Source organism: Corvus kubaryi, unplaced genomic scaffold (assembly GCF_017639235.1).
Source record: "Corvus kubaryi isolate FWS band 111438036 unplaced genomic scaffold, C.kubaryi_AGA036_p1.0 37260, whole genome shotgun sequence".
NCBI lineage: Eukaryota > Metazoa > Chordata > Aves > Passeriformes > Corvidae > Corvus > Corvus kubaryi.
The window spans coordinates 7,500,150-7,525,151 of record NW_024581077.1 but is presented as its reverse complement, the minus strand read 5'-3'; the positions used below and the strand labels follow the sequence as shown (position 1 = coordinate 7,525,151).

The following is a 25,002-nucleotide window of genomic DNA, read 5'->3' as shown; positions in this document are numbered from 1 at the left end:
GCGCAGGTGAGGCGGGGCCCGGGGCGCGGGCGGCCGCGGCGGGGAGAGTTCTCCGGGGCCGGCGCGGGATGGAAGTTGACAGCGGCGGCGGAGCAGCCATTGTCTGCCCGGCCCGGCCCGGCCCGGCCCCGGGCAGCTCCCCCGCGCAGCCCCGCTCCCGCGCCCGGGCAGCCGCCGCCCGGCTTCAGGCATCCTGCGGCGCATCCCGCCTCCCGCCGCGGCGGGGCTGCGGGCACGGCACGGCACGGGCGGGCAGGGCGCCCGCACGCCGTGTCGGATGAACTTTGCTGCCGGAGTTGCCGGCGGCCTGGGTGGCTGCCGCCGCGCTGTCCGCTTCCATCCTTCCCTTCTTCCATCCTTCCCTTCTTCCATCCTTCCCTCCGTCTCTCCCGCCGGCGGCCGGGCGAGGCGCTTGGCGGGGAAAGGCGGGCTGGGCACCGAGGGGTGGGGACCAGGTGGTGCGCGGGTCCTGCAGTGCTCCAGCGTCGCACCCACTGCTGCTTCCAGAGCATCCCAGAGCAGAGTCACCGTGTCCCGGCAGTTCCACACCTCTGCTTGTGTGGCTTGGAAACTGTTGTAGAAACATATAGTAACAGCAGCGAGTATGCTGTAGTCCCGGGTGCTAATTTTTCTCCCCCAAACCTGTGACGTAAACCCGTGCAAATCTTACGTGTTGCCTAACTTAGTTTCTCAAGGATGAAGTGACAAAACCACTTAAAAAGTTAGGAAATGTTCTGCAGGCAGCAGTCGTGTCCCGGAGGGAATGGATGGGGTGAGCAAGTAAAACTTTTCTGCCTCCTACCTAGTGCTCAGTGATTAGAGTAATGTTTGGCTTGACTCTTGTCTGTCCTTGTGCTTGAGAAAGGTCAGGAGCTTGTAGATGGGGCACCTGTGGTGTTCTCGGTGTGTGCTGAGATCAGCAGTGTGGGTTAGGCTCTGGACTGGCCCACGTTCTCATGCTTGTACTGCTGCCTGAGCCAGTTTTCTCCCTTCTCCTTCCCGTCCTTTCTGCTGTGTGGTCATTCCTGCCATGGTGCTAAAAAGCTTTTGTATCCTTCTGTGTCTGCCTTTTAGGGGTGCAGTTCTAACTGTTGTTCGAAGGTTAATTTCCCGTAATGGCCATGTTGTAACTCTGGGTTGTTTTTTTTTTTTGTTTGGAAAATCCATGGTTTAATAATTTTTAGTAGGTTATCCATCTCATGGAGCAGCGAGCTGAGTCAAGTGATGTGATAGCCCAGTGATCACTAGATTTTTGTAAGAGGAAGGTGCTTGGAGATGCAGTTGGAGGAGGGGAAAGGGTATAATTCTGCTATTTTGTGTGGAAATGGCCTGTGTTTGGATCGGATTACACTAACATGGAACTTAGATCCTTAGATGAACTTGCTTGGGGAAATGCTGTGCCTTTTTCGCTTTTGTGTTTGGAAAGGGTTTTGCTGGATAACTCTCCTTGCTGTGAGTGACTTAAAATTCTTACTGCCCTTCTGCAAAGGGAGTGTACGCTTCTCTATCCGTGTCTCCAAAAGGTTTTCTGCCTACACAGAGACCAAAATTTTTCGATGCTTCATGCCTGAGGTGTTTCAGTAAGATTCCCTTTGTGCTAGGACCTGATTTTAACAAGATCTAGCTCAATATGGAGCTTTCAAAAATGCTGGAAATCTTAGGAATCGGTGGTGCTGAGGAAACACAGATTGGTTGTGGAGCAGAGCACCAAGGCAGAAGCCTGGTTTCTCCTGGTGAAGCTGTTGAGGGTAAGGGTATTTGCTGTAGCTAAGGTGAACATTAGTTATATCCTTCCCTCTCTCACTGGCACTTGTGGCATTAGAAGTAAGGTAATTCAACTCACTGATCTGGGAGAAGATGGGGTTTTAGGGTACCTTTTCTGCGGTTAGCAAGTTGATCTAATGAGCACCAGAAGCGAGGTGAATGAGGAGGATCTGTGTGGGGAGGTTGAGGGTCGACAAGGGAAATTGTCACCTGATGGCATCTGAGCTAGTAGAGAACTTGGTGTAATGTGTGGAGCATCACATGCATTTTAACCCCACCCAAACTGCTTTATTTATCCACCAGAGTTTCCTTCTCTCAAAAAGTCTATATTCTCTCCCTTCTCAGTTTGTGTATTTTCAGGCTTCATTTAATTTTTCCCCTCTGGGGTAAGATCCTTGAGGCAGTTGCTTTTCCAAGAGCTTTATATTCTAGGTAGGTTTATTGACTAGCTGTTTCTAGCTGAAATAGAGTTGTACCTGAAGACAGCAGTGGCCAGTTAGGAGGAGGTGTGTCTCAGTTGAGGAGAAGGTGGCCACTGCTGAAGCAGTGCAGGAAGCCAGTTTTGGATCAGCAGGGAGATGCCTGGGCAGGACTTGAGGGCAGATGGATGTGGAAGACCAGACTGGAGCAGCAGCACTCTGCTTACCAGTTAAAGAGTTTTCCAGAGTTTGAGGAGTAGGTTTGAAGCAGCAGTTCCTCATTTAGCAACCCATTCTCTGCAGTGTTAATGCTTTGCCCTACTTTAAAGTCATCTGCTGCCCTTAGCACCATTTCAGAATGTATAAAGTAGTCTGGCTGAGCCTATTGTTGCACCTCCTTTTCTGCTGCACTGGTCTGTTTACTTATATGCCAGGAAAATGTTTGGTGAAGGCTATGAAGCTCAGAATCTCTGGATTTAAAAAGGGCTAGGCTAGATAAAGGGGCTGTGCTGGCGCTCAAGCTCCTGGAAGCTCATTTAGAGGGGTATCATTTAGAGGTCTCAGATACACTACAGGGGAACCAGCCGGTACTTTGGAAACAAATAGGCTGTCAGTGGTAGTAAGATTATCAGAAATATTTTTTTTTTAAATCTTACATGGAGTTTTAATCTTCTAAAAAGATCAGGTTGTTTGGGTTTTTTTCCAGTGGAATTCTGTTGAATAATCACTTTTGCTCCCTTTTCTGACTCTAGCCCCTCCTGCTGCTACTCTCTGTGTAGCTCATGTTGCTGCAGGAAACTCCCTGATCATCTCAATGTGTTACTCTTCTGCTAAGCACTCTCTTCAGTCTCACTTCTCTTCCTCTTGGCTGATGAAAGCCTTCTCCAGTCCTTTCTCAGTCCTGCAACTCATCTTTCTGCTGCTGGAAGATCTCCCTGGTTCTGCATGACCTCTTCAGCAGCTTTTGCCTCACAACTGTTGCCAGTGAACACTTCATCCGCTCTGCTTCTGATTCTGTTCCTCCTGAAAGGAACTTGCCACCACAGATGCCAGTTTCTAGTCTAATATTCAAGTTAAGATCTGTCGGGAGCAACAAGTAGCTGGAAGGTTTGTGTGATCAGAAGAAGAAAGAGTTGAGGGCTGGGGGCTAAACTGGGAGGAAGAGGGACCGAGGTGGTATCAGTAGGGCATTGGAGCTGAGCGACTGGAGGAAGAGAGGATCAGAAATTGCCAAAGTGCATTGGAGGACTGGAAGCACAGTGCAATTTGCCTCAATTCACTAGTCTCTCTTGAAAGGAGTGGCAGTCAGGTCTGTAACCAGAATTGTTTCAATGAGCTGCAGCTGGTCCTTCACTCCACTACCTTTTTAAGAGTTCAGGATGCTGTAGCTTCCAACTATCGCATAGCAATAAAAATACGAGACCATGTGCATTACATTCCTGATGGTGGTAATAAAAGATGTAAACTGTGAGTATGATTTCTGGGTGATTTCAGAATCCTGGCTTCCCTGGTCCCTGCCATGTAGCAAAGCTGTGTAGGGAGCCTGGTATTGAGATATTCTAGTACAAAAGCTGTGTAATGTAGTGAAATACAGTTCGGTTCTTTCGTAGCCTGACTTAGTTTCCAATTCTTTCAGTGTGGATCTGGAGTCCATCTCAGCCTGAGCTCCTGGGATCGTGTCGCCATGGAGACCGAAAGTGAGCAGAACTCCAACTCCACCAGCGGGAGCTCCAGTTCTGGAGGAAGCACCCGTCCTCAGATCTCACAGATGTCTCTCTATGAGCGACAGGCAGTACAGGTGAGACACGGGTATGCTCTGGGATGGCAGTGCATCACTGGAAGGTGGTGGTGAGCCCTTTTCTGTTCCTCTGAGTTGTTGTGTGTCAAGGTGGGATCGTGCTCAGAAGATTGTTATGTTTTCAGATTTAGAAATTTTCACGCTAGACCTGATGTTTAGTTCTTGTAGGCTGAGGCTTCATGTTTTATATGTTACTCTTTCAGCGTCCAGCCTCCTAGATTTAATCTGTACTGTGATCCAATAGACTGGTTTTAGCCTGCTGTTGTAGAGTAAGTCAGTTTGCCATCCCAGTTCCTCTATGCCCTCCATACACAAACTACACGGGAACACTTGTCTGCCTGTGTGAGCATGCCCATCCCCAGATTCCTGAAGTTTATTAAAGTCTTGCAAGTGTGATTCCCACTGTCCTGGAATACACCTGTTATTCAGTATGTTGCCAAATTTGTAACTGTACTACGGATTTGGATGTGCTAATCTGCTGCCTGCTTTTTCATGTGGTCTGGGGATGTTCTCATGGCTGTTACTTGTTTCTTCATTGCTCTCTTCAATCACATTTCAACGGCATGCAATTTTTGACAATTGGGTTTTCTTCTTTATCTAGGCCCTGCAGGCACTCCAGAGACAGCCCAATGCAGCCCAGTACTTCCATCAGTTTATGCTCCAGCAGCAGTTTAACAGTGCCCAACTTCACAGCCTGGCTGCTGTCCAGCAGGTGAGTTGCCAAGAGGCAGAAGGAGAGGAGTTGGATCATTCTCTGGGGAAGATCCAGAGGTTCTCTTTCTATACAGTGCCTTGTGCACCAAGTCATCCTGATCCCAGATGAGACAATGAGTCCCTAAACACATTGTTCAGAGTTAATACCAACAGCTACTCAGCTGGAAGCCTGAAGCGAAGATTCATTTGTTTTTCAGGTGCAGAGCAGGGGAACATAAAATTTGGCACCCCCATCAAGGAACTTGCACTTCAGGGCCTGTGACTGCCCCCTGCACCTTCTTTAAATAAAAGATGTGTGATTAAATCAGCAGTGGATGCAGTAGTGTTTAAAAACTAGATTAAAGGGAACAGTGAGTTGTTACTTCTCTGAGAATAAATGGCTGTGTTTGCATGAAATTTCAGGCAGCATTCTCTGAAATTTCTGACTTGGAACTTAGTAGCTCATGTTTTCTTCACCAGCAAGAGGGTAAACCTGTCCAACCAGGAGGTTGTCTCTAATTGAGACATATACAGATCAATATAAATCAATGTATTTTATGATCTATAATTGTTGAGTGATTTATTTTTCTTTGTCAACTTTGCTCACCTACTAGACTTAATTATCAGTTTAAAATGGATTATGTTTGACATGAATACATTCTGTTTGTGTAGCAATATCTCAGTAGCTGTACTCCTTAGCATTGTGATCGTTCTCTAAATCCCTGACTGCAGTCTTATAGTATAAAAGGAATAGAATCCTCTCATCGGTTTTGCACAAATCTTAGCTACAAAACCAACTAAACTCATGCAGGGGAATTCCCATGGCAGCAGAGAGGGGGAAATAAAGAAATTTTCAATATTTATGTTCTTCCACAAACCATATGCTCTGTAATCTGAATTTTGTTACTTGGAGTGCTATCATTGCATTGCTACTAAACTGCCTAATTAGCCCAACAAATTACGAATATTGTAGGGAACGTCTGGGTGTTAACAGTGAATTTTGGCATCAGGGTGAGGGTTGTAGTGTGTAGTATGATAAGCTGGGCAAGAGTAGTGCATGTACCCATGGGTGGAAGGACTGGAGATCATACACTCTGATGGTAAGGGACTAGTTGTTCTGACAGAGCCAAATAATTGAGCTGGATTGAAAAGTTTGTTCAGGCACTCATTTTCCTGTCAATCTCTCTTGCAGGCTACAATTGCGGCCAGTAGACAGGCCAGCTCCCCCAACACTAGCACCTCGCAACAGACCACCACCACCCAGGCTTCTGTAAGTAAAACTGCTCCCTCACACACATATCGAAGCCTCCCTCCCACTCCCCACCTTGTTCTGTCTCCTGCTTGTCTTTTTAAGATGCACACAGCTTCTAAGAATTCTGGGAAACAACAAGATGCAGACAACTTTGAGGATTTGGGGTGCTGTCATTACCAGATAAGGTTTTTGGGTGCGAGAGGCCTCTTAGCTGGAAAGGAAGACATGGATCTCTGTTTGCTGAGGCTTTTGGGGATACGTTGTCATGGATTAGAAAAGGATCAGGACTTCTAAGAAGGAGTCGTGAGCAGCTTGAAAAGTGTCCTGGTTTGAGACAAAAAGGAATGTTCTTTTTGTCTTAGGCAGAGTAGTAGTTTGTTGATTGAGAGGATGTCTGGTTTTGTAGTGAGTGTTGAGGAGCTTGGATTTGGTCAGAGAGTAGATGAGTTGGTAGAGAAGGTTTTGTGGGTTTTTTTACCTTTACTTGGGAGGCTGGAGAAAATGATGTATTTTTTTGGATCTCTTATTGCAGTTGCATGCTAACAGTGATTCTCAAGCTCAGCATACAAATGAGGTCAGTATCCAGGGCTTTGGCTAATTTAGATTGTGTAGCCTTTAGGACAAGCCGTCTAAGAGAAGAACTTTCTTCTTCTTGGTCCCCTGTGGGATACAGGAAAAAACTAAAATGTCTGTTCTGACTGTACCCCGCTAAGTGTATTTGTACTTATTTCTTGGCCTCCATCTCTTTATATGTGATTTGAAGCTTTTTTCTCTTCTAAGATCAACCTTGCCACCACCTCAGCTGCTCAGCTGATCAGTCGGTCCCAGAGCGTGAGCTCCCCCAGCGCCACCACGCTGACGCAGTCTGTGCTCCTCGGGAACACCACCTCACCGCCTCTCAACCAGTCACAGGCACAGATGTACCTTCGGGTAAGCCATGTGCATCAAAACGTGTCCTGACTATGGGCCCCACTTACCAGCCACTACCGAATTTCACTGCTTGGGATTACCAACACTTATGGACTAACCTAGCATTAAGGATGTTGCAGTATATTTTAAAATGGGATGGGGAAGCTCTCATTCCTGAAACCACAAGTTTGACTCTGGGCTCAGCTTTTGAGGTAGATGAGCGTTGTATTGTGTGGCTCAGGTGAGAATGTTAACAACCATGTGTGTCTCTGCTCTGCATAGATGTTAAAGGTTCCATAGCACTTCTCACTAGAGTGTAAATGTGAAATATATGTCCTAGACTTGAATGTAGCTCACAGAAATAAAGCTACTCTTCTGGTTCAGTGCTGGAACAGATATGTGGTAAGTTACTCTCCTACTGCTTGCTGAGCTCAGCGGTGTAAATCAGAATTCAAGTAAGCCTAGAGAAATAAGTCAATGTGAACAAATGTCACCCTTTTAATTGCTTTGAAGTGCACCTAGGTAGAAAGCGTTAAGCTTGACAATGGAGTTAGTCTGGGGTTTGGTTACCTACTTGCAAAATATTTTCTGTTTTTCAGTTGACTTCAGATACAGATTTTAATACCCTTCTTTTTAAGCAGCACTAATCTTGGATGTACGTTCTTTTATCACTGTTTTTCAGCCAGTTCTGGTTATACAGCCTTGGGCAGTCTGTGAGAGTTAGCCCAGGCCTATGTTTGATAGAGGAGAGCTTGTTTCCTGCTTCGGAGGGTTATGTTCAGTGTTACAGTACAGGGAGGGTTGATGGCTTTGCAGTGTGTGACATTGCAGCCCAATGTTCCTTTGTAATCTCTTTGCTTGTGGTTTTTTTTGTCTTTCTTTTTCTCTTCTACCTCCATTCCTTTCATTCCACATCACCTTATCCTCAACAGCCACAGCTGGGGAACCTGTTGCAGGTGAACCGGACCTTGGGCCGCAATGTGCCTCTTGCCTCCCAACTCATCCTGATGCCCAATGGGGCTGTGGCTGCTGTCCAGCAGGAGGTGCCACCCACTCAGTCTCCTGGGGTCCATGCAGACACAGACCAGGTGAGTGATTCCCCTCCCAGAGTCCTCCCTTTCCCCTGCTTCTGCCACACCACACTCTTGTCTTTGTCTCAAACTGTCCCTGTATAGCAGATTAGAGCTATTTTATCCCCAGCCTGTGTCCCTGTGCAGGCAGGAGATTTTGCCACCATGTTTTCATGCTTGTTTTTTGCCTCCAGAGATGAGATTAATTTCTGCTTGAAATTTCTGAGGTGGGCACAGGCTGGATCAGTCCCACCTTCACGGTTTCTTGGTTGTGCTTGTGCGAAAAGAACTCTTGAGTTCTGTGTAGTTTTCAGTCACTCTGCAATTAAGAGTCTTTGCCAGAGGTAGTATTCCTTCATCCAGTTGGTTCATTGTTGTGAAGTAAATACAGAGGATGGCAGCACCAAAACGCAGAGGAACTGGTGAAATTGGAAGGGGTAGATCCATGGGCCTGGGGGAGGCAGGTGCACACAAATTGGAAAGGAATGACTGATCTTTAAAGGGGTATCTCAGTGCTTTTAGAGCCATGCTAAGATGGGTCCTATTAATGCCTGGGTCTGGAGGCTGTCTCATGCCTTGGAGAAAGACTGTGTCCCCAAATCCTGTTTACCAAGTGCTGTGAGATCTTTAATTTCCATCTGAGATTAGGCAGGAGAGAGTTCAGGATAATGTGCTTCCTGGGGAGGGCTGTGCCTGAGCTTTTCTCTGTAGTGTTAGCAGCTCCTCACATGAGACTTGAGGCATCAACTCAGCCTGCATCCCAGCAGTGTGTTGCTTACGCGTACTTGGTCACACTCCCAGCAAGTACCGTGTACAAAGCGAGTGGATTCTGTTTGGTGTGTGTGTCTCTAGGTGCAGAACTTGGCTGTGAGGAGCCAGCAGACCTCTGCCACTAACGCCCAACTCCAAGGCTCTGCTCAGAAGACAGCCCTGCCAGGAAGCTCCCAGGCTTCGGGCCTACCGCAGGCCACCAGCACGGGCCAGACCATGGCCGTGGCCCAGGCCTCCTCCAGCGGGCCGGGCCAGTCCCTCAACCTGAGCCAGGGAGCAGCAGGCAGCAATGGTGTCTCCGGGGGTGTGGTGGCCAGTGGTGGGAGCCAGCCCTCCATGGGATTGAGCCAGAGCTCCGTGGCAGGTGCCGCTGGCAGTTGCCAGAGGAAAGGCACAGGGGTGGTTCAGCCATTGCCAGTGGCAGCTGCCCAGGCTGTGACTGTCAGCCAGGGGAGCCAGACAGAGACGGAGAATGCAGCCGCAAAGAAGGGTGACACGGACAGTGGTGGACAGCAAACGGTGGGCATGAACCTCACCAGGACTGCTACCCCAGCACCCAGCCAGACACTGATCAGCTCAGGTAAGCGCTCACCTGTTTTTTTTCCCTTCAAAACCATTGGGCTTTCACAAGAATGGTATCTGAAAGCCTGGTGGTAAAAGGTTTTCCAACACATCTCCCAGCTTCTGTCCTCCCAGAGACTTGTCTCAAGGGGTTATCCCTTTCTATTAGCACAAGAAGTTGATTTAGTCCCTCATGTCCTCTGCCAGTAAGCTGTCAGTCATTTTGTAGTTTAATGTCTCAAACCAGTGCAGTGGCTGCCTTATTTTTGTTGTTGTTCTCAGCTGCACTGTTGCTAACTTTTGTGCTCTGTTTTTTCTTACTTTGTGTTTGTATAGCAACATATACGCAGATCCAGCCACACTCACTGATCCAACAGCAGCAGCAGATCCATCTGCAGAAGCAGGTGGTGATCCAGCAGCAGATAGCCATTCATCACCAGCAGCAGTTCCAGCACCGCCAGTCCCAGCTGCTCCACACAGCCACCCATCTCCAGCTGGCTCAACAGCAGCAACAGCAGCAAGCAGCATCTCTGACCCAGCAGCAGCAGCAAGCTCAGCCTCCGCAGCAGCAGGCTCCCCCCCAAAACCAGCAGCAGGCACAGACCCTTGTGGTGCAACCTATGTTGCAGTCCCAGCCACAGCATTTACAGCTCCAGCAGGACAGTCCGTGCCAGCCAGCCACCAAGTCACCTGTTCCTATTCAGTCAAAATCTCTGGTCACCCCCATCAAACCCCCTCAGCTTGGGCCTGCCAAAATGTTAGCAGCACAGCAGCCTCCGCCACACATCCCTGTGCAGGTAGTGGGCACTCGGCAGCAGGGCTCAGGCCAGGCCCAAGCACTGGGCTTGGCTCAGATCGCTGCAGCAGTGCCCACATCCCGTGGAATGCCGGCTGTAGTCCAGCCTGTTTCCCAAACCCATGCTGCTTCCCCATCATCATCTTCAGCTCCAGCATCCTCACAGGAAGCTCCCCCTCTCACCACAGGGGTGAATTTGGCACAAGTTCAAGGCACAGCCCACATGGTGAAGAGCCCAGCTTCCTCTCCAGTTGTGGCTCAGATGCCAGCAGCATTCTACATGCAGTCTGTCCAGTTGCCAGTAAGTGATACCATTGAGAAGGAGAATAGCATATGGATTCTCTTTGTTCATTCCTAGGACACCAATCGCAGTCCAGGCCCAGGTCAGTGGGATGGGATGGGTAAGGGGTTTGGGGAAAGGGATGTGGAGACTTTTTTACCCTCAAAACCACTAATTCCAATCCAACCCCTGGGGTTACTGACTACAAGCATTTCTTTTACACATTATCATTCAAAGGCTTGCATGAAGTTAATAGGTGAGACTCAGAGCCTGCCCCAAATGGAGTAGGTGTCCACATCACATACTCATGAGTATCACATTTAACAGTGGGGTTGGGTTGACCTTGGCTGGCTGCTGGGTGACCACCAAGTTGCTGCTCTATTACTCCCCCTTTACAACACAACAGGAGGAGAAAAATACAGTGAAAAGCTTGTGGGTTGAGATAAAGATGTGGTGATTGCTTGCCAATTACCATCATGGGCAAAACAAACTCAGTTATGGAAATTAATTTAATTTGCTGCCAATTTAGTGTAGGATAATTGGAAATAAGAACAAATCCAAAAAACACCTCCCCCCTTTTTCACAGGCTCAGTTTCACTCCTGACTCTTCTGCCTCCTCCCTCTGAATGGTTCAGGAGGACAGGAAATGGGATTTGTGGTCAGCTCATAAGGGTTTGTGTCTCTCTCATGCATTTCCCTTGCTTTAGCATGGGGGAATCCCTCCCATGGTATGATACAGTCCTTCACAAAGAATACAGTCCTTCATAAAGTCTTTCTTCAGTGTGGGTCTTTCCCACAGGCTGCAGTTTTTCATGAACTGCTGCAGTGTGGGTACTTCTGGGTTACAGATCCCTTGGTGTGTTGTACCAGCCACTGACTCTAGGCCTCAGAGGATCCCCTAGCAACAGGCTATGCAGAGGAAATTCATGTTCTATAGGCCTTGTCCATGCTGTTATGAATTGTCCAGCTAGGGCCTAAATCCCTGGGAGGAGAGCACTTCACCAGCTCAGATCATGGAGTCATAAATAATTGGAATTAAAAAGAACCTTAAAGATCATATTCCAACGTGCCTGCCATGGGCAGGAACACCTTTTCAGTAGACTGGGTTGCTCCATCCAGCCTTGCCTTGAACACCTCCTTAGCCAGCTGCTGAGACTCTTTCTAAATTCTCTCTGCTTCTTCAGGAAGGTGTCACAGGATTTGTCTGATTTTTAGAGCGGGAGGACAATTCTGCTCTTGGTGAATGTGTGTGCCCTACTCTATCGACTCTCCATTGAAACTGATCTGATTTATCCAAAAGCCTGGAAACTGCTGGGTGAATGCTATTCCATTTCTTCCTGCAATAATCCATTGAGGTTTACACGGTGTCCTTATATTATGCCAATGTATCAACATGGCTTGGGACACCAGATCCTAGTCCGTGGCGTGGTAGTGAGTCTTTTCAAGCTTTGTTCCTTGCTAGGCAAATGCTCCCAAGTTGAGGTATGTACTGAAGGAGCTAGAGGCATCTCCAGAAGAAACCAGGCTGGAAATCAAGTATGATGGAGCAGGATGCATCTTTTTTTTTTTTGTTTTTGATCTGGCTTGTTCTTTGCTTTGGAGCTTTCTATCTGCTTACGTGTTCCTCTTTATTCATGCAGGGCAAATCTCAGACGTTGGCAGTAAAGCGCAAGGCAGAGTCAGAGGAGGAGAAGGAGGAGTCGCCCAGTGTCACTGCACTCCTGCCTGCCAGGTCCTCTCCCGTAACAGACAGCCCCAAAAACATGGAGGAGAAGAGTGGCCTTGGAGGTGAGGTACAAAGGAGAGCTCTGATTGTGTGTGCTATTGACCTGATCTTGAATTTCATTTGGAGTAGGCAGAGCAAAGGTAACTGACTCCTGTGCTGTTAACTTTCCAGATAATTCTGATACTGCTGCCGTTGCAACTCCCAATGCCTCATCAAGTGAAGGAGCCTCAGTCACCCCCACCTCTGCTTCCACCCCAAACCTGGCAATGGTGTCACGTCAGATGGGAGACTCCAAACCTCCTCAAGCCATTGTCAAGCCCCAGATCCTCACACACATCATTGAAGGCTTTGTCATCCAGGAGGGAGCAGAGCCCTTTCCAGTAGGGATTTTTTTGTTGTTGGGGAAGGTGGTGTAGCACTTTCTTGGGAGGGTGGTGTACTTCCATCTTTGCATAGGAGTACCTTTCCCCATATTCCAATTCAGCATTTTTAGCCTGAGACACAGACAGTGAAGAGGAAGGGAGGGGAGGGAGGTGTCATGAATGAAGCAAGACATTAAGAGGTGTCATTAAAGAGAAGGGGTTTGAAGGAGTAAAACAAGTGTTGCAGCAACTGCTTACTCCAGTAGTCACCAAAGCAATAATTAATGCAGGAATTGTAAGGAGGCTCTCCTCTCTCTGAGGGAAAGATGCATTTTGAACAGGCAGCAAGTGAAGTTGAAGTAAATAAGGGGAAATGGAGTCACATGGAATTGGATGTTATTCAAGGCAGATACTGCTTGGGGATCTTTAAATGAACCACCAAGCCTGTGAGTCAGGAAGCTGTAATGACTTTTTTCAGTATCTCTCCTTCCCTATTAGGCAGAAAGATTCTTCTGAGCTGTATTTTGAGCTGCACATTCCTTGGCAGAGGGTGGTGGACACAGGGAATCCTTTACTAGTGGGTCCAACTCATTCTCTCCCTATCCAGGTGGGTTGTTCTCAGCTGCTGAAAGAATCTGAAAAACCACTGCAGGGAGAGGCTCCTTCTGGCCAGAATGAAAACCTGTCTAGCAATTCTCTGGGAGAGGATAGTGCTTCCGTGGGTGAGTTTCAGCACCAGGAGGACTAGCTAGTGTTACTGAAAGTTTCTGCTCTGTATTACTTACTTTATACATTATGGACTTGTATCTCTTCCTGCTAATTCCTTGGAGACTCAAGCTGCGGAACGAGGGTCTGGCTTTTTTTGAGTGCCAGCAGACCGACAATGCTTTTTTTGTTGTTGTAAATGTCATCTAACACATCCTGTATCAGTAGTAAGCAGGAGATTCTGAACTGTACCTGTCTGTAATGACTGAAGGCTGCGAAGGCTGTGTGGACAGAGCAGAGAGTGCAGTGGTGGAGGTTTCCCCCACAGCCTTGTAGAATGTGAGGAATACACTATGTTTTGCTTGTTCCATGAAGTGGTACTGACCAGGAAAAAAACCTGCTCTGTTTAATATCCTGGGGTCCTAATTAGCAGAGCTTGTGCTTTGCTTTTCCCAGTTTCTTCCCCAAGCTAACTACTTACTACATTCAGTAGAAAATAGTGCTTGGAATCTGTCTGCTCAGAGGAAGAGCAGTGCAATGGGGAATCACGGGGTGTGTGATCTGCTTCAGTTCAGATCATCAAGTGGTGTGTGTCTCTGTATCTCACTAGAGCTTGACAAGAAGGCAAACTTGTTGAAGTGTGAATATTGTGGGAAGTACGCCCCGGCAACCCAGTTCCGTGGCTCCAAGAGGTTTTGTTCCATGACCTGTGCTAAAAGGTAATAACAGCAAGATGTAATATTCCTTATCTCTGACTACACATTTGCTGGAACTGGGCATGTGCCCCTTTTCCAAGTAGTGTACCACACTTCAGTGCATCTGATCCTCCCTCTGTGGCATGTACTGGCCACAAAGATCCTTTAGCACTCTAAATGATCTGTAAATGCTTCTAGGTCTGGAGAGGTGGATGTGATGCTGAGTATAAACAGGATTTCTGGCTTGCTCAGAAAATGAAGTGTGGAGGGGAAATTCTGGGGCTGTAAAGAACCTCTCTTCAGAGAAATGTACATTTGACTGACTAAATAAATGCATACTGGTAGCTGTCTGATGCATTCATACTAGACAAAGACACATGGGAGCATTGGGGAAAAATCTGGGGAGAAGTTAGGCTAGTCATTGCTGCCTCCTGTTGATAGCAGAGTGCTTGTTATGGGTCTCTTTTCCCTCAGGGGAATGACTTAATTGACCCTTCAGATGTTAGATCAAGACTCTGATGTCCAAATATTGCTTGTGTCAGAAGTCTGGACTGGTTCCTTCCAAGGGGAAGTCTTAGAAGGAGGAGGAACAGAACCTGATGGTAAAAAGGAGTCTTACCCCCATCTAGAGCAAGGAGAAGTAGTAGGTTTAGATAGTTGCCACTTTCTAACTGCTGCTCTGCTTCTGCTTACTTGAGGTACAATGTCAGCTGCAGCCATCAGTTTCGGCTGCAGAGAAAGAAGATGAAGGAATTCCAGGAAGCCAACTATGCCCGTGTGCGCCGGCGGGGACCACGGCGCAGCAGCTCCGAAATCGCTCGAACAAAGATCCAGGGCAAGCGCCACAGGGTAAGGACACAGACCTGTCAAAGCAGGTCTGTGCAGAATTTGTCCCTGCTGGCTGTACCACTTTGTCACAGTGGATGCAGTCGTGCAGGATGTGCCAAGTGCGCACTGACACACTTGATACGCAAGGCACAGGGAGCTGTTCTCATCACTCCTGGAGTGCAGGAAGTGTATTCACGTTTGTACTTGTTCTGTGCACTCTGTGTTCGCTCCTGTGTGCATCCTGAAGGTCTCAGTGAGTGAGATCAACTGACAGCCTTGGCAGGAAACAATCCACTTTTCCCATTTGATTAGCAGTCTTCCACAGGAATGACTTGAATTGGGTTATGGAAGAACTGAATGAGCTGTGGTTCTGATGTGAGGAAGAGAGGGAGCTCTTGTGTCAGCTGCCCCTGAACCAACAGCCAAGACAGTTGTTTCAGACTGTTGGGACAACTTCTGCTGCTCCCAGTGTCTTGTTTTGCAGCTTGTAATTGTGACTTTCTGACAAAACCCCTTTTGTTTTCTTTCTTTCTTTTGGGCTTGTAGGGCCAGGAAGACTCAAGTCGAGGCTCTGATAACTCCAGCTATGATGAAGCTTTGTCCCCTACATCTCCTGGACCCCTGTCAGTAAGGGCCAGTCATGGAGAGAGGGACCTGGCTAACTCTAATATGGCCCCACCTACCCCTGATCTACATGGCATCAACCCAGTCTTCCTGTCCAGCAATCCTAGTCGTTGGAGTGTGGAGGAAGTGTATGAGTTCATTGCATCTTTGCAAGGTGAAGTTAAGATCCTCTCCTGCACTCCTGTGATCCAGTAGCATGGGGAGACTGGGAAGAAAATGGTGTCAGTGGTGCCTACTGCTTTTGAACATGTTTCTGAATTGGGGTAGATCATAGAGATGGATTCTCAAGTAGCCTGTGTGCTCAAGGAGACTGTGGACCAGAGTGGGGAAAGGGGTTGGTTAGAGTCCTAGCTTGCTTTTCTGTACCTGCCAGAGGTGCAAAGATTAGGAATGAGGGGAGTGCCCAATGCATATGTGTTTCTCACTGCTTTTTTTTTTGTTTTCTTCACAGGGTGCCAGGAAATTGCTGAGGAATTTCGGTCACAGGAAATTGATGGTCAGGCCCTGTTGCTTCTGAAGGAGGAACATCTCATGAGTGCCATGAACATCAAGCTGGGACCAGCTCTCAAGATCTGTGCCAAGATCAATGTTCTCAAGGAGACCTAAGAACTCTGAAGCCAGAGGTCTCACTTTTGCTCTGACCCCAGGGCAGCTGCCAGTTTTGGAGCATCCTGTTGGGGTAGGGAAGAATGGGACAGTCCCCTGTGGTCTTGCATTCAAGAAGAATGAGAAGGAATTTAACTGATTGAAACTGCCACGCACAAGCCCATCTCTTGGTCTCTTAATGGTGCTACAGTAAGGTTGAGGAAAACTGCCACCTGGGGCCTTTAAACAACTTTCCTTCTTCCTGATTTTGAATATGCCTCCCCTATATACCACATAAAGATATTAAGGGGATCTCTTTCTGTCTTAAAAGACTGCTGAAAGGGAACTGCCCTCACCCCTTTTTGCCACAGCAGGTCTGCTAGATCTTAGCTTTGAATATCATTGCCAGAATTCAAGGCATAGGAAGAGCTGGCCCCACGTAGACATTGGGAGCACCTGTGCTTGGGGCATTTATGAAGGGGAACTAGCAAATTACAAGTGACAGAGGTGACAAACAAGAATTTGAGCAAAAGGGGCTGCTGCTTTTCCACTTTTAAAAGTACCTAGGCTGCTCATGAACTTGGTTTAATAGCCATTCCAGCATGCATACCAAACTTGAAGGCCTGTGGCAATAGGAGCTGTCTTGTCTTCACTCTGCATGTCTACAGGAGACAGCAAAGCTAAAGTGTTGTGGCAGCTATTCACTCCAGGTGCTCCTCTCAGAACCAGTCAGAGGATTTTTCCTGAGTACTTATGACAAAGTGATGGGAAACTCAAAGGGGAGGGGGATTGTCTTACATTAGGGAACCTTGCAGCACTAGGTTTGTCTTCCCATTGTGCTAGAGCATAATTTACAGATCCAAAGCAGTCTCCAGAAGCACCAAGGCTCTTCATGAAAGGGGCTGGGGTTTTGTTTTGTGTGTTTTCTTACCAGTTTGTATTTTCTTTTTGTGTCTGTCTTCATTATCCTCAGGAGAGCTTATGGGACAAAATTTAGGCTGGCAGGATTGTACTGCTTGCCTCAGGCTTTTTTTTTGTGTTGTGTTGTAAAACGAGTATTTCTCTTTCTCAGTTACAAGGAACCAAACACACACCCTAGAACAACTCAATACTGATCTTTTAATGTGACTTCTCATTTCTAAAGCGTAGAATTTATGTTACAGGCTGAGTTTCTCCTACTCAGCCCCTCCAGGTTTGGTTGGGGGTTCTTTGGTTGGTTTTTGTTTTTTTTTATTTTAAGGACCAAATGTGGTATTCTGAAGTTTTGTAGCCAAATTGCCAAAGGTGAAAACCTGGGCAGAATTATTCTCTTCTAGAAGCAGCTCTGCTTCAAACAAACAGGCAAAATACCTGAAGGAGTTACACAAACTGTGAAGAGGTAAGTGCCCTGTAGAGCCAAATACCTGAAAGCAAGATGGTGTTATAAACCATGTATCTCAGCTTTTCTGTTTTCAGAAGTTTCACATGAATATTTGAGTGAAACATAAGACGGTTCTGTGTGTTAAGCACATACTGTTGCAGAAAAGCTGTAGTGGCATGGGAGAAAGCCTAATAGCATAGGTAGGAAAACATTAGAGATCTTTGAAATGGGCTCTTTATTGACCCATGTTAGAAAAAGAGGAAGGAAAGTGCTTAGTAGATGGATAAAATGCGGCAGCAGCTTCCTAGTCTTAAGGGCACTGTTGAATCTCACTTTTGTGACATCCTTGTTCATCTGAGAAGACTTCTGAGGCTTTGTGAATGCAAATAGGCCCAAAGGAAGCTGCCCATGCTCGCTTGTACCCTGGTACCACGGTTTGGTCTGATGTAATCTGGGGGCAGGGAAGGAGGAGGTTAGAATCAAAAATGAGCAGAGGAAGGCTGCCCTTAAACCATTTTATCCTTAGCAGGCTGGGTGTGATAAAACTCCTGTTTAGTTTGACCCTTGGCAGGGTAGGCAGGCAGGTAGCCTGCCACTGTTACCAGTTACTCCTGAGGACTGGATTTTATTTCAGTCAAATTGGAAGGTTTCACTTCTTCGTTTCATGTTCAGTGTTCTTAATAAAAAAATGCTTGATCAGGCTTTGCAGGTCTGGCTGCTTTTTAACCCCTGTCCTGAACCCAAACTTCAACCAAGTGTTTGGAAAGTACAAACTTCACCACGAAGCTACTTTTGACTGTCACTGCTCCAAAAATTAGAGTATAATCCATCCATCCCTAACTACCTGAGCTTCTGAAGTTTCAGTTTTGAAAGATGTGGATAGCCTTCCCTTGTACGCCCTAGAGGACCTGGAGTGAAACAAGGTAGCAGCAAAACCCATAAACTAATAATAGCATGTTCATCACTGGCAAGAGTTCAGGCACAAGGCACCACACATTAAGGACGTTTTACTTTTGGGTAAGAAAGATGCTCTGGTTCCAAAGCAAGCTCTTGTTACATCAGCACAACACTTCACCAGTTTTTTTGGTCACTTTATTTTTGAAAGTTGTATTTTGTACAAAAAAAAATTACCTTAGACACCACCATGAAAAACAGACTTACTTCCTACTTTTCCCATGTTATGAGAAAGCTTGAGACTGTAACAAAAGTCAAAGAAAGCAGGAATTGCTTGCCCACTCCAAACCCAGAAAGAAAGCAGGGCCACCCCTTTTCTCTCACTGTTTTAAGAATACATGAACCTTGTCTGTACTCTGCTGTTAACACAGTAGTGGCTTGCTTATTCACAGTCTCTGCCCCCCAGGCTGAGGGCAGTTCTCTGCCGGTTTACAGTAGGGTAGAATGGGATTGCTCAGTCTAGCCTCTCAAATAAGCAATTTAGAATCACGGTGCCAAGTTCCTGAAGGTTCCCATTAAGTCTACAACTCAACTGTACCTGCTTTTCACCAGGGCCCAAAGAGAAGGTCTTTCTCACTCCCAGCCAGTGGCAGTATGTTAAGTACCATCTGCACAGGGCAAGTGTCTTTTAAGACTGGCCTGCACCATGCTTAAGGGGACAGTTATCTATGAAAGCTGACCATGGAAGAGTCCCTTATGCAGTTCTTAATGTGTTAGCATTCTTAACCCGGGCTTCCATGGTTCCTTTGATATAAAAATAAATTCTGACGACTTCATAGGAAAACCCTCTGCAAAACAAGGAACTTCTGGAGCATGAAATCACAATGCTGACAGTGACTGAGGTGTGTGGGCAGTCACCACTGGAAGCTTGTGTCAGAACTCAAGTGGCAGCTACCTGTCTCATTTTGTCTTGATGTCACTTTCAGTTTCAGCAAATGTTCCTTTTCCTTAGCAGCAAAATAGTTTCCTTTTGCTTCTCACTGATTGAGAAGACTGAGTCAATATTTTGACTGAAATCATGAGACTCCATTTAACTCCTATAGATTTTTAGCATTGCCCCTCTCCAGTCTGAGAGGATGGCATGCATCCCTTTACAGCTGTTGAAGGAAACTGTTGAGAAATACACACCGCCCTGCCATTAGGGAAACAAAAGGCTGCAAAGGTGCTAATGCCTCTTCACCACCAGAGTCTGGCATAGAGCATTCTGTGCCAGTTATGCTGGCAGAAATTGTATAGCAGTGCAGAAACTAGAAAAGCTGAAAATGTATTCAAAGAAAAAATATTCCAGTGTCTTACAGATTCTGTAAACCCTAGGAAAAAAAAAAAAGACACAAAATATCCCTTTTACAGTGTCAGATGTTTTAACCCATAGCCTTTTTCCCTTTCTGCACCCAGCCATGCCCCTTTTTTCCTCTTAGTGATTCATCTCCAATTCCTGCTCAGTGCTGAACATTCATATTGCTGTTTTCTGCTCAACTGTCAACACTTCTCCCCTCAGCTCTGCTGCAGTTTTAAAACCTAAGCCAGCATTATATTTCTAAGACATGCCATTAGGAACCAGTGCTGTTCACATCCAGAGGCATCCATGGGACTTGACACACCGGAGACAGCGGAAGCAAACAGTGTAAAGAAAATCAGAAGTGAGAGAAGGAGAACTGGCTGGGAGGCACCCGGCTAAAGAAGCACTGGGGAGACGGGGAGAAAAGATCTCGGTGTGGAAAGCCTATCACATGGGCAGCAAGTGGTCATCCCGTTCTTCTGACTCCTCTCCCAGCTGGTCATCCCCCACGCCGCGGTACGCGGCTGGTGCGTTCCGAGGCTTGGATCGGCACACAAAGTCACAGCCATCCTACGAGCACAGGACACAGGCACCAGCATCAAACAGTTTGCAGTTGACTCAGCATCCAAAGCAAAGCAGCTCCTGCGATTTCTCTTTTGCTAAGGGATTATGCCTATCCCTGTGCTACCTGAAACATCTCCCCAAAACTTGGCATAAAAACATCCTACTCAGTCTTGAAAGCTCTGGGCATACTGATTAACAGTATGGAACAACATCAGGCCAAGGCAAGTATGAAGGATAAATAGCATTGCCTGCACTGACCAAGGAAAGATTTCACAGTCAGACATAAGCATTTCACAGTCCCCAGGTGAACATTTCTACCTGGAAAGTGCTAACTCCTGAGGAGCACATGTTCTAGTTTGTTATGTAGCAGTTGCAGGACAGAGGTCAGGAATTGGTCTCAGCAAGGATTCAAAAATGGAATACTCAAGAAAAATGAAACAGATACCCTCTTCTTCTGCTTCAAGGTACTCCACCCTGGTGGTAGGTCTACCCAAAACACAGAGTCAATGCCGTTTTCTCCTAACATGGGCCAGGCTGAGAATATATAAGGATTTTCACTCACTGCCACCAAATTGCCCAGATCTTGCCAGAAGGCAAAGTGAGGAATCTGCTCCATGCCCTTTGCTCCCACGACAAGGCGCTGGTAGAGGAACCCACCAATGATGTAGACTGCAATCAGTGACACAAACCTAGAAGGCAGAATTTAAAAAAAAAAAAACAAAAAGGAAAATCAAAGCTGAGGAAATCCTATAGCTAGTCTTTTCTGAGCCAGCTACCTGCCTCATATTAGCATCGGAACAAGTAGCTGAACACCACTCAAGAACAGAGCTATAAACAGAAACCAGACCATAAAAGGTCCCCAAGTTATCAATCTGCTTGTATAAATCTTTTAGCAGCATTATGTGAAGTAGTGCCTCTAAGCACAAACACAGAAAATGAGTCAAGACTCCTGGTCTGAGTTCCCAGCTCTGGCAAAGAGCCATCACACAATTTTAGGAAGTCAAATCCCCCATGTTTCAGTGCACTTGTCTGTAAGCTATGAAGGAAAACGTTTTCTGGGAACAGACCAGCCCTGCATCATGCCTTGAGCAAGAGCTTTTGTCCAAAAAGCTCAGAGGCACAGTAACATCTAATGGTGGCTATGGGAAAGTATACTGCGGTTATTTAGTCTTACTATAGCATTTGCTATGTTTCTAAATAGCACTGGAGATTATGACTCAGGCACAAACAGCTCTTCCAATGACTCACGTGATCAGTAGAATGGAGCCAACACTGAGGTGGGAATTCTCAGCTGGACAAGCCACACTACTGTCCATTTCAAAGAGGTAGAAACACTCCTGCTCCTTTTCCCGCTCTTCAGAAATAATGCTGAATGAACTCTGCAATTTTGGAAAAGTGAAGTCATGTGAAAACATGCCCACATGCACTGAACTTGACCAGGAGACAGCTTTATCACTGTTGGTGCAGCTGGGCACCAGACACTGGAAGCCAGCTTGCTGCCCCCTCAAACTGCTCACAACCAACCATCGGTCTGGCAGCCTCCTGATGACGCTCTCTCACCCCAGGTGTCACTCACCGCTGTAACTCCCCGCTTGCAAGAAATCATTATCACAGCTCGCCTCTTCTCACCACTGCAGTGCCTGCCATATGAATCACCTCCTTTATAAATCAGCATGATCCAGTCACCTGCCAGGAGAGAAGCAATATAGGCTACAAATCCAGATCAGGAGGCGAAAGGCAGCTACTGAGTAAGCAAAGTATTGAGTGGAATCATACTTCCATTGAAGACTTGGGTTTCATTGATTCTTCCTATCACTGTGGTCTTTCCATTCTGTCTATCTGTTTGCACCAGGCCACCAAAATCGTGCGAGGTGCTGTTGACCTCCCTGCACACCCTGAAATGGTAGACGTAGTTTTCCGTTTTGCCTTTCTCCACAGTCACGTTAAACCTGCAGCAGGGAGAGGACAGAAGAGACAGCCCAGTGGATTACAAAGAACACCCAGAGCAGTGAGCACTTCAGACCTGGAAGCCAGTCAGAGACAATACTAAAAGGGGAGCCCATTCTGCAGTCTGACCCAAATCCTTCCCTCCCCTTGGCCCACTGTGCAGCCCCGAGGCCTGCAGGGTGTTGTGCTGTACCTCATGTGGCTCAGGGGCTCCAGTTTCTTCAGCAGGGCTCTCTCCATCTGTGACTCAGTGCTCTCATCACCAATCACATCACAGCTCCTCTCTTCTGACTGCTCAGCTCCCGCTACAGCCAGGGCCATAAAGACCAGCAGCAAGGCAGATGTATGGCAAGGTGGTGACATCCTGGACACATGCCACAGAGAACATGGAGGATTAACTGTTTCAGCCCCCTGCAAACTAACTTCAGGGTCATGGAGTCAATGATTAGCCACTTCCTCAGTCCTGACTGCAAAAAGGAGAAGTCGAAATCTAGAAACAACTCACAGTTCACAAGAGACACACTAAATCTGAATTTCTTGCACAGCCAAAGACCATTCACTGGGCCAATTTGGGGCTCTTTTTTGAATTCACCTTGAGACCACAAAAAGTTTTGCTGCTGAGCACATTAATTAGTTGCCAGAGCTGAATTCTGGAGTAAACTTCAGACATAATCCACTGTTTGTTATTGCATTGCACTGAGAAGCCAGTCAGCAGAAAATTATTTATCAGGCCTCTAATCAATCATCTTTGCAGCTCTCGTGCAAAGAGCTCGCAGGAAAGAGGCACTGTGATTAGTCAGGCTCTCTTTGTTCAAGCGCCTTAATCTTAATAATAATCTTTCCAGTACTCCTTTAGCTGAAAATCTGAAAGACATTAATAATGCTAAACCACAACTTCAGAGAACAGTTTCTTTCTTCCTTTCCTTTACATGAGGGAAGGAGGAAAGTGAGGCATCCTATGTAAGATCCAACCAACGAGGCAGTAATGAAGATGATAATAATAACAACAACAGTAATAATCTATAAGATCTGGCTTTCAGGTTCATGCTAAAATCACATATGAAACTAGCCAAATAGAGCAGTGCAACAATTTCCCTCTGCCTTCTTGCGCTGCAGATTTTGGTAAAGCTCCAGACGCCGGTGGAAGGCAGACCCTCCATTAAATAAGCACCTGCCTGCAGAGCGGACACAGACACACACTTGACTCAACCTAATGATTTCCCTACAGCCCTGCAGAGTCCACCGCGACAGCTCACAGCTGCTAAGCTGGGGCTCTGCTCGCCACGGGGCACCAAAACAAGGTTAGAAACGCAGAAATCACAGAATGGGTAAGGCTGAATGGGACCACAGTGGGTCACCTGGTCCAGCTTCCCTGCCCAAGCAGGGTCATCCTAGAGCACACGGCACAGGGTTGTGTCCAGACGGTTCTGGAATAGCTCCAGTGAGGGAGACTCGACAACCTCCCCCGGCAATCTGTTCCAGTGCGCGGTCACAGAAATGAGGAAGCCCGTGACACGAGGGCTCGTGACTCCTCTCTCCCGAGGCCAAAAGCAGGACCTGCCCTCAGCCCTAGACACGGCTTCTCCCGGGAACTTGCCGCGTGGCGCTGGGAGCTGCCCAGCCGGCGGCCGCTGCCCCAGACCCGCCCGGGAGGGAGCGCGGCTTCACGCCGCGGCCTCGCTGTGCCCAGTTCCACCCCTCCCCAGCCCCGCGCACGCACCTGCGGCCGCCCCGGGCACAGGCGCCGCCGCCCATAGGAAGAGAGACCCGCGGCTCACGCGCATCCCATGCTGGGCGGCTCGGAGAACCACAGGCACGGGCAGCACCGGCCTCCTCCGCGTCCCGACCGGCTCTCTCACCCGCCCCGCAAGCCGGAAGCCGGGAAGAGCGTGGCGGAACTGGCGCCCGGCGCCAATGGGAACGCGGGAGCAGCCGGGATCGCCCGCCCAGGAGCGCTTCGGCAGCCAATGACAGGCGGCGGGGAAAGGCGGGCCGGGCCGGGGGAGCCGCGGGCCACGCCCACTTCCTCTCCGCCAGCCAATGGGCGGTGAAACTCTGCGCGGAGGCCCCGCCCCCACGGGCATTCCTGCCAATGAACGACGAGGGCGGGCAGGGAGGCGGAACCCTCAGAGCGCGGGGGCGCCGCGGGGCGCGGTGCCCGAGGGAGCCGCACCTGCAATGGCGGCGGCGGGAGGCAGTGGGACACGGTGGGAAGGAGCCCCGCGGGGTGGGGATCCCCGCGCTGCCGGCTGGAAATCAACTCACCCACGTGCTCTGTGATTTTCGCCCTCTGAAGTCGCGCTCTCCCCTCTCCTGTGCCCCGCACAAGTTCGGAGCAGCCGCGGGCAGGTGGCCGCATCAGCAGGAACGAGAAACTTCCCGGTATCGCCCTTCCCCTCGCTCCCGCTGCCAGAGGCGGTAGCAGCCCCTCAGTGTCGTTGGGCTTTGCCGTCCCCACCAGGTGCCTCCAGAGTGGCTTGTGTTGAACGAGCAAGGGGTCTCGAGCACTTCACAAAACTGCTTTGTGGCCTTGATCCTTCGGATTTTGTCCTCACTTTGTGTCTCTTTAGTGGATTTTCCCCGTGTTTTGTTATGCTTTGAAATAAAGGTGCCTCCACCAGCTCCTGCAAGTTTTGCCACTTGAGGAATTTCAGGTCCAGCATACAGGTTGGTGTGCTTCAGCATCTTGGATGTCATTAATAAAGCTATAAATTATTTGAGTGGCCTGTTCAAAGGACATCTCTCTCCTTATGATGTGCTCCCAGAGAGTCCACTTTCCAGAGGTCTGTTACTGGAAGGGACAGATGTTGTTTGCCAGAGTTCTGAGGCTTTTGCATCCTCTAGTTAAGAAAGAAATGTTGTATTTAGTGAGTTTACCAACATGCTGGAGAAGGCACTTGTTTGAGAGAAATCTGGGAGGTTTCCTCATGGTACGCTGCTTCAGTAGTGAAGAACTGGGGAAAAAGTGCTGCTGGCTCCTGGAAAACTGATTAGTTTAGTCCTGCTGTGATTCCATACTGACAGTATGGCACAGCTGCAGAAGTCAAATTTATTTATTCA

The 25,002-nt window shown here is 47.9% G+C and overlaps 2 protein-coding genes across 3 annotated transcripts; one reads left to right on the top strand and one right to left on the bottom strand.

The window, feature by feature from the left end:
• Positions 1–457: 457 nt before the first annotated feature.
• On the top strand, positions 458–17,900 carry PHC1 (polyhomeotic homolog 1). 2 transcript variants are annotated; one of them, XM_042024247.1, is made up of 16 exons: positions 458–3,290; positions 3,820–3,981; positions 4,583–4,693; positions 5,867–5,944; positions 6,459–6,500; positions 6,707–6,856; positions 7,768–7,923; positions 8,758–9,256; positions 9,574–10,334; positions 11,954–12,101; positions 12,211–12,419; positions 13,009–13,123; positions 13,717–13,825; positions 14,500–14,650; positions 15,176–15,407; positions 15,705–17,900. In XM_042024247.1, exons 2-16 carry the CDS (start codon positions 3,868–3,870, stop codon positions 15,857–15,859), a joined length of 3,030 nt encoding a protein of 1,009 aa, XP_041880181.1. In that variant the 5' UTR covers positions 458–3,290; positions 3,820–3,867; the 3' UTR covers positions 15,860–17,900. The 2 variants fall into 2 exon arrangements, with proteins under 2 accessions (XP_041880181.1, XP_041880182.1); XM_042024248.1 differs by lacking the exon at positions 6,459–6,500 and having other exon boundaries at positions 462–3,290.
• A 368-nt stretch (positions 17,901–18,268) lies between these two features.
• M6PR (mannose-6-phosphate receptor, cation dependent) lies at positions 18,269–23,834 on the bottom strand. The gene is given in 8 exon segments (XM_042024249.1): positions 18,269–20,001; positions 20,558–20,684; positions 21,244–21,374; positions 21,572–21,681; positions 21,772–21,944; positions 22,136–22,306; positions 23,663–23,702; positions 23,705–23,834. Coding segments are annotated over 8 exon segments (897 nt in total). The 5' UTR covers positions 23,727–23,834; the 3' UTR covers positions 18,269–19,878.
• Positions 23,835–25,002: the final 1,168 nt, after the last annotated feature.